We start from the raw sequence: 8363 nt of genomic DNA on the forward strand, positions 1-8363 counted from the left end.
GATAGAAAAATTATCGCTCTTGTCGATCAGATTCTGAAGCATAGTGATGCGACTATAGAACCAAAAACTTATTCTAGCAATAGTGAAAGGAAATTATGGGCGAAAAGGCGTATCGAATCTGAATATGATCTAGAAGTTCAGAAAAAATATACATTTCGGGATTTGGCAGGTAAATGATTATCCGAGGCAATTGATTGCCTGGAATGGCTAGTTAGAAGTATTGCCTAACGATTTGATTTCCCTTTCCAAATTGAGCGGAGTGTCCCATCGAAGTGAAAAAGATTCGGATCTTGGTTTATTTATATCGATGACCACAAATTCCTTTTGTCTCAAATAACCATCGAGGACCTTTGAAGCTTTGTGCGGATCAGCATCTGTATAAGGACTTATAATGTCAGCAAGTTTTCGTATTGAACCTCCACTACTGAAGAGTACAATATGCGTTGCATTTTCACGAATATCTGTAGGAATCCTGTGAAATTTTTGTGAGACATAAATAGAAGAAATATTCTCGTGGCGACCTCTACTAAAATATGGAATAATTTTTTTCTGTATAACTGGAGGGTCCGAACAGACATCCTCAAATATCATTAGTGTACTTCTTTTAGCATTGAACTTTTTTGGATCTGGAATTTCATCAGGAGTGAGTGTAGAGAATGTGATTTCTTCATAGTATGGCTTGGATTTATCTTGCGCGAGATATTTATAAAAATTTTGAACGATACCGTATTTAGGCTCATCAAGGTGGTGGCCACATAATATCACATCGTCACATTTAACATTGCGCTCACCTATTTTAGAACTCTTTTTTTTCCTAAACATGTAGTAAAATTTGTTCATCACTAGCAAGTTTAGAATCATATTTGTTTTACCCGAATTGCTAGCCCCTGCAACTATAATCCGAAAAGGCCATGGCGGTGCGTGAGGGTCACCCTGATACTTTTTCGAGGACTTGACTTCATCCACCGCGAATATTACGTATTTCATGATTCTATCTAACTAATTATTATATCGAAAAATAATGTAACAAGTTCCGGCAATAAATGTTCTACCCAATTTTTAGATTGCTTTACCCACTTGCATCATCCAAATATCCCTTTTCGATTAATGTATGTCTAATGAACGGATAAAAATCCGCAGTATAGGGCACTTCGATAAGACATATGCCTTGCTCCTTGCATATATCCCGCTTCTTCTGATCGCGCATTTTCTGTTCATCCAAATCTATCTGGCCTCTCCTATGAAACATTGAATTAAGACTATAGTGTTGCTTGCCATGAAATTCGAATCCTAGTCGCAACTCTTCGTTATATCCATCGAGTTGCATCCCATCCAAAAAATTCGGCCTACATGATGGGAATTTCTTCCCTAACAGATCCTCAAAAATATATCGGCATTGGCGTTCACCGCTTCTATGGTGGCAAAGAGGACACCATTCGAATTTTTTCATGATATACTTTAATGGATACTCCCATTGATGCGCACCATTTTCACAAGACCAAAGATATACATCATGACCATTTATTTGCCCGGTCTTTCTAAGACATTGACCACCACGCTTCATGGCATAATCCTCAGCCTGAACTGACTTACTAGAAGCATGAACATAATGGACGAATCCAGTAGGGTGGTATTTTCGCATAAATTCATCTGGCGGATATTCGATTTTATCAGGCTCTTCAATTTCTTGAAGTTCCTCATATTTAAAGGGCCTTTTGGGATTTCGTCCTATCAGATGAGCAGTTGATTCAATGGGTTCATCCTCAAGATAATATAAGACTGGCTGTGGTGGATTTTTCCCAATAACAACCCTTTTTATCTTAAAGACACACAAGCTCCAATATGGATCAGTTGCTCTACGTCTATGATCTCCTTCCAACTCACCTGCTTTTAACAGATATCTAACCGCTGTACCTTTTTGTAATTTTATCTTCTCATCTTTTCCGATTGCACGCTTAGGTTTTTTAGAAGGCTTTGACTCAACTTCTTCCAAAGTCATAGCATGAGCTGGTGACATTCCAATAAGGCGAGTCTTACTGTTATTCAGATAATCAATATACTTCTTAAGGATTTTCTTAAATACCCTTGATCGCTCTCCATCAGTTAATCGTCCCTCTATAGCATATTGGACCTTATATGTTAATATTGCTATTCTTTTCTTAAGCGCTTTAATAAAAGCCAAGCTCTCAAAACTATAAAGGTCAACAACACGTATTGGGACATTATATTGTTCCATTCCTCGTGAAAATGCACCTCGGAACGAAGCATCACCATCAGTCATTAATAATTTTGGCCATGTAAGGGGGTTAGAAGGGTCCTCATAGATATCTTTAATCGCAATCCAGATTTCTAAGCTATTTCTTGATGTTAGTGAGCGTCCATCCTTAAAACGCGTTGCCACGTCGATAACTAGGAGAGTACAAACAAATACCCATCCTTCATCTTGATCATGAGTGTGGAGCAATATATCGCATTGATGGACTTTGTTCGGAATCTTAATCTTTGAAAAACTTGCCTCAGCTTTACATGGTAATGGCTGTCGATATATTTGGTAACTATATTGGTGTTTTATCCATTTTGTGATATTCTGCAATCGAAAAGAATATCCTTCCTCCTGACATACTCTATATAATTTTTTTGCATTGGGATAGAAACCGGGTATATTATAAAACAAAAGTCTACAAACTATACGGAGCTCTTCATCGGGATCTATTATAATTTGGGGTTGGCTCATTCTCAAGATAGGATTATTATGATGGTACTATAAATTAGGATGAAATACCATGTTTGATCCGGCATATTCAGAGCTTTTAGATACGAATCAGGAGCTTCGTGGTGAGCTTCAAGATGAGATTTTCATTAATAAGAGCAATGAGAAAAAAATTCGATCTCTGGTAAAAGAGCTTGAGCAATGTTATCGAACTATCTCGTTTCAGGATAAGACTATCATAGCACATGAGAATGAGATAGAAGAACTTAAATCGGAAATATCTGATTTGCGAAAACAGCTTAGGGTTTTACAACAGGATAAAAAATTCAAAGATGAGGTTGGGTCTATTCAAGATGACCGAATCATAGAGCTCGAAAATAAGGTTGGGAATCTTAAAGCAAGAATCCGGATTCTCATAGATAAAAAAATCTCAATAAATGCTTTAGATATGGCAACGACTAATCTTATCGCAAATGTTAATAGAGGGTTAGATCGAATTGAAAATCACATTAGGGGAGTTGGTACTCCTATACAGAATCCTGCTAATGTTATAGATGGTATCAGAGGCTCATTAAATACCATTCGGGTTACTTTGCAAAATATTACAGCCGAGCGTGATCAGTACCAGAACATATTAAATGATACAAATAACCGGGAACGGGATCTTGGGAATCAGTTAAGAGATAGTAGAAACCAGAATTTACGATTTCAACATTTATTAGATGAATCCCGAGTTCGAGTTGAAAGAACTGTGAGAGAGAGGGACAATGCTCAAGGAGAGCGGGACTTGGCTATGCTGGCCTATAATAATGAGAGACAAGAATCTCGTCGCTGGATGTTTTCATATCGGGATAAAGATAGGCGTGTCCAAGGATTATTGCGAGAAAAATTTGCTAAACAGCTATTGTATCAGCGAGATACTAACCGTCTTCAGCAAAATACCCGACAGTTGCAGACCAATGCCCAAAACCAGGTAAATAGGATGTTAGTTATTATAGCAAGAAAACAAACCCGCATTGGTGGATTGCTACGTGAAAAGTTTGTTTTCCAGCTAGTGATTAGGCAAAGAAACCAGAATATTTTAAATTTGCAGGGACAAATTTTGGCGCTTCAGAATAACCCATTAGGAAATATGGCAGATGCTAGACGTTTACCAGTATTAACTATGATTGCACCGGTTCTTGCAAAAACTAAGCCCTATATAGGCCAAGAACCTCCTGATGATTATTTAGATAGACTTATTCAATCAATATCATTTGCACAAGGACATATGACTGTTCTTGAAAATGCAAATGCTGGAGATTTCGATGATGTTGTCAAATGTGATATTTTTAAAGCTCAGATGGGAGGAAAATATTTACCAGTTCCTGCCCAAGATCCATATAATGGAAATGCTAATATTAATTCTCCAGCTACTTTACGTGCTTGGATGAGATCACATTATCAACGAGAAACAGTAGGTAGTCGGCAGTCGGCACTTCAAAGATTAACTCAAGAAAAATTTCTACCCACAGACTCGCCAGATACTTATGAAAAAAGAATCCGACCTTTATTATTAGGTGTAGCAGATAATGATGCACAAACTATAGGATTTCTTAAGAACCACTTATCAGGTGATCTTTATACATGGATGCGAGCTGTCGCTCCTGCTGGTATTAATGCATTTTTTACAAATCTAAAAGACATGTGGCTGGAGCGTGCTCCCAATTTAAATGGAAACCAAAATTATCAGAATAATTCTTCAGCTGAGATTGAAAAGTTAAATTCCCAAATAGTATCTCTACAGGCGCAACTAGCACAACCGGCTCAAGTACTACACCCCAAAAATAATGAAGTTTCAGCCAATTTTGAAAAGTTAAATTCCAAAATAGCTTCTTTGGAGGCACAGTTAGCGGAATCAATGCAGGTGCATTCTAAACTTGCCCAACGTTTACAGCTACCAGAAAATGTAGTTAATTCAAATAATGCTTCAATCTTTGATAGTTATATTAATCAAGAATTGGAAAAAAGATTAGGAGTGATCGAAATTAATTTAGCCAAACTCAGCAAACTTGTAAGAGAAGATACCATAGATACCAAATCAGCTCATTATCAGTGTTCAGAATTCTCAGATTATAATAATGGAGGATTGGAAAAAAGATTAGAACGAATTGAAGCCCACTTAGCCAAATTTGCTAGAAAAGATACCAGAGGTACCAAAACACCTCAGCGTCAACGCTCGGAGTCCTCACCTTTTGGAGGATTGGAAAAAAGATTAGGACAAATCGAAGCCTTATTGGCTAAACTCGCTAAAGATTCCAAATCCAGAAGTGGTCGAGTTCATATGGCTACAGTAGATGACCAATCTGATCCCATTTTTTCTGATGATGATACATCAAAACCTGAGGACAATGATTATAACTCTGATAATTCGTCAGCTGGTTCAGACTCCGGAAATCGTGATATGAATATTTACATAAGTCATGGAAATGGAAAAAAAAAGTGAATTACGCTGAGCGACGTGGGTATCCTGATAAATCCTCAAAGTCTAAGGTCTCTAGTAAATCCGAGCTTCGTAAGGTAAAGCAAGACAATAATTTGTCTTCTACCCATAATGCCTCATCAGATAAAGATAGTCATGGTAAGCGTGTGTCTTTAGAAGAAACTATTCGCAAAATCATTCAGATCGAATTTGAGAATTATCTTCCGTACATAATTCAGCAGGCTAAAAAGTGTGTACCTGCCTTAGCTCAAGATTCAGATGAAGAGGATGTTTTGGATGGACCCATGGAGATAGATTTCGTCAAAAAGAAGGAGCCCACCACAAGCATTGCATCTATAAAATGCAAGATTAAGCGTCTTAAAATTCCAGCTATGGCACTGGACTCTTGTGCCGAACTTTCCATTATAACACCTGATATTGTTGAGCGCGTAGGTTATGGAATCGACAAATCCATAAAACATGATCTTAGTGGTATTGCTACTGTACCGGTTGAATCTATTGGAGTCGTCCACAATTTACCGATAACCTTAGCTCCTGGATTTACTATATATGAAGATTTTATAGTTGTAAAATACTCTAAGCCAATGCTAATATTTTCGAACCCTCTTCTTAAGAAATATAAATGTGCAATTGACTGGGACAAAGATGAATTAAAGATTTCTCATAACGGCAAGGATTTAATTATTCCAGTCACCATGCACAAAGTCAAGAACAAGCTCGAGGTGAATTGTGTAACCACTACTTCCGAATGTGATGAATCCTCGATTCCGGACCAAGTGGACTTGAGCGCGAATGAGACATTAAAAAAAAAGTGAGTTATGAGGAGCTTGAAAGAATGTTATATAACACTCTTAAGTCTAAAGAAAATCTCAATGAATTATGTGAGGAGTTGTTATTACGTTATAATGAACTAAATGAAAAATATCTTTTACGTGGCTAGTATCCTATTCATTTCTTCTGTGATTTTTTCGCCTCTCTTATCTTCTTTCTCACAAAATGCTTCTAATTCCTCATTGCTTATATTTAAACTTTTTGAGCTTATTGAAGCTAGTGGTGTCTGAATAACAGGTAATTCAGAGATACGAACGGATTTAGACTTAGTTTTTTTTCCTCCAAACTTTTTTACCTTACTTCCAGAAATAACATTACATTCCACAGGGTCTGCTTGCTGAGGCGAACCAGGTTCTTCCGAAAATCGATTTATGTCTTTAGGATCTATTTGTGGATGGGCTCCTCTCCATATTTGATATACCCGTCGTGTTGATATTTTGTATTTATTAGCCATGGCTTCTGATGCCCGTTTCATTGAATTTTTGGCTTTAATAATATCCTGAATATCTTCAGAAGATAGACGGGTTGCATCTGAGCGCAAATACCTAATCATTTTACAAATGGATAGAAAAAATCTTTCAAAAAATACCGATATATTTTCGGTATTCATTCGATTTTTGTTCGGTATTATCAATATATTTTCGGTAGATTCGATAATTTCGATTCATTCGATCCATCCGATTTATTCAGTATATTTGGTACTATCGATATATTTTCGGTAGATTCGATCCAGAAATTTTTAGTCATATTTTTTTTACTATAGTAACAGTTAAGCCGAAAAAAAGGCTATGACCAATGTATATACTTTGAAAGATATCAATAATAAAAGTGATTGTTCCTTTAGGGGGGTCGGTCAACGACTTGGTGGTGCAAATGAGCAAGAGATTAAAGAAAAATTATATTCCGCTCTTATATCTAAAGCTGAAATTAATGATCTCAGCGAAAAGCTGGTAGATAAGTACAATGAGCGAGAAAAGGAGTTTGAAAATAAAGCTAGCCAGTTAATTGCATCCACTACTAAAGTTAGATCCCAACTTATTTCTGAACGAAAGTCTCATACTGAGAGTCAACGTGAGTTTGAAGCCAAATATACTGCCGAAATCCAATCGCTCAAATCTAAGATTAAAACACTGAAAAGAGAGGGGACTTTAACCCGGAAAGCTTCGTCCGCCGACAAGACCAAGATTCTTTCTCTTGAAACTAAAGTACGTGAATTGGAAGGTAAGTTGGATGACTTGGAACTAGAACAGGTGCTCCATGATTCAAATGCAGTGGGAGGACTTCTAGAGAAGCCGGCCCAAACTGATCCCAAAGAAATCGATTCTCTCAGGCTTGAATTAGAACAGATAAAGGAGGACCTTAATTCAAAAGAATATGAAATAGAATGTATGGAAAAAGGGAAAGAGTCATCAGATAGTTTGTACAAACGGGAAATAGATATTCTGTCTTCGGGGCGATTAAAGTTAATAGATGAAAATAGGTCCCTCAGGGACCAGTTAGCGTCAAAGAAAAATAATGAAGTAGATACTCCACCCCCGCCTATGAATGATTCATCGCAACTTGATCCTGAAGGGACCCTTTCCACTTTTAATCCTTCGTCCCAAATAATTTCTGTAGGTGATGCAGAAGCAGTATCTTTACCGGTGACTGCTCCTATCATTGCGAGTTCCTCGATGTCGCCTATGTTAATATATTCTATACTTTCCCTAGTACTTATTACAATTATATGCTTCATGGTTAGGAAATGGTGGAATTCACGGAAAAAAAGTAACCAATTTTTCACCTACGAAAATTATATAAATAGAGAACATAGACCGGATTTTTATTATCTCAAATCCTAATCGATTACCGTATAAGTACTGGAGCTAGTGGAACTTCTTCGAATCTTTTTTCGATATGAGACAATATCGTTTCTGCTAAATCTTTGGGCGGATTAATTAAGATCTTTTCAGCATCGGCTACCGTACATCCTAATAACCATCCAATATGAATCCGGTCACCTCCCTTTCCATTATGTCCATGGTGTTGTAAAAATCGATAGTCTTCCATTACAATATCCGTCATTTTCTCCTGATCAGCTATTATTTTACAAAATTCCTGTCTATCCTCTTCTGTGATTGGGAGATGGATTTCGTTAGGTTTGATGCCTATGTACTGGGAAACTTGGTCGCGTAGTTCAGCCATTATACCAATAAAGCTTATCTTTTAAATATGTAGATTTTTTCGGCTGATCGCAGTTTTGCCAAATTATTATATGCGAAAAATACTAATGATCATCTCCGGGCATATCCGAGGCCGGGCTATATGATCGGAGGCCGGAAGAGATGTTTGTCTTACAAA

The 8363-nt window shown here is 37.1% G+C and overlaps 4 protein-coding genes across 4 annotated transcripts; 3 read left to right on the forward strand and 1 right to left on the reverse strand.

Moving 5' to 3' along the window:
* Positions 1 to 2783: 2783 nt before the first annotated feature.
* OCT59_028652 (uncharacterized protein) lies at positions 2784 to 5195 on the forward strand (the record flags this gene model as incomplete). Its single annotated transcript, XM_066147448.1, has 2 exons — positions 2784 to 3683; positions 3825 to 5195. The coding sequence occupies 2 exons, from the start codon at positions 2784 to 2786 to the stop codon at positions 5193 to 5195; spliced, it is 2271 nt and encodes a 756-aa protein (XP_065994158.1).
* Positions 5196 to 5303: 108 nt separating this feature from the next.
* On the forward strand, positions 5304 to 6007 carry OCT59_028653 (uncharacterized protein; the record flags this gene model as incomplete). The annotated part of the gene is made up of 2 exons (XM_066147449.1): positions 5304 to 5330; positions 5411 to 6007. 2 exons carry the CDS (start codon positions 5304 to 5306, stop codon positions 6005 to 6007), a joined length of 624 nt encoding a protein of 207 aa, XP_065994159.1.
* A 113-nt stretch (positions 6008 to 6120) lies between these two features.
* OCT59_028654 (uncharacterized protein) lies at positions 6121 to 6576 on the reverse strand (the record flags this gene model as incomplete). The annotated part of the gene is made up of 1 exon (XM_025332199.2): positions 6121 to 6576. The coding sequence occupies one exon, from the start codon at positions 6574 to 6576 to the stop codon at positions 6121 to 6123; it is 456 nt and encodes a 151-aa protein (XP_025175715.2).
* Positions 6577 to 6811: 235 nt separating this feature from the next.
* OCT59_028655 (uncharacterized protein) lies at positions 6812 to 7836 on the forward strand (the record flags this gene model as incomplete). Its single annotated transcript, XM_066147450.1, has 2 exons — positions 6812 to 7636; positions 7828 to 7836. The coding sequence occupies 2 exons, from the start codon at positions 6812 to 6814 to the stop codon at positions 7834 to 7836; spliced, it is 834 nt and encodes a 277-aa protein (XP_065994160.1).
* Between the last annotated feature and the right edge of the window lie 527 nt (positions 7837 to 8363).

The sequence above is a fragment of the Rhizophagus irregularis genome, chromosome 8 (genome assembly GCF_026210795.1).
Source record: "Rhizophagus irregularis chromosome 8, complete sequence".
Classification (NCBI taxonomy): domain Eukaryota; kingdom Fungi; phylum Glomeromycota; class Glomeromycetes; order Glomerales; family Glomeraceae; genus Rhizophagus; species Rhizophagus irregularis.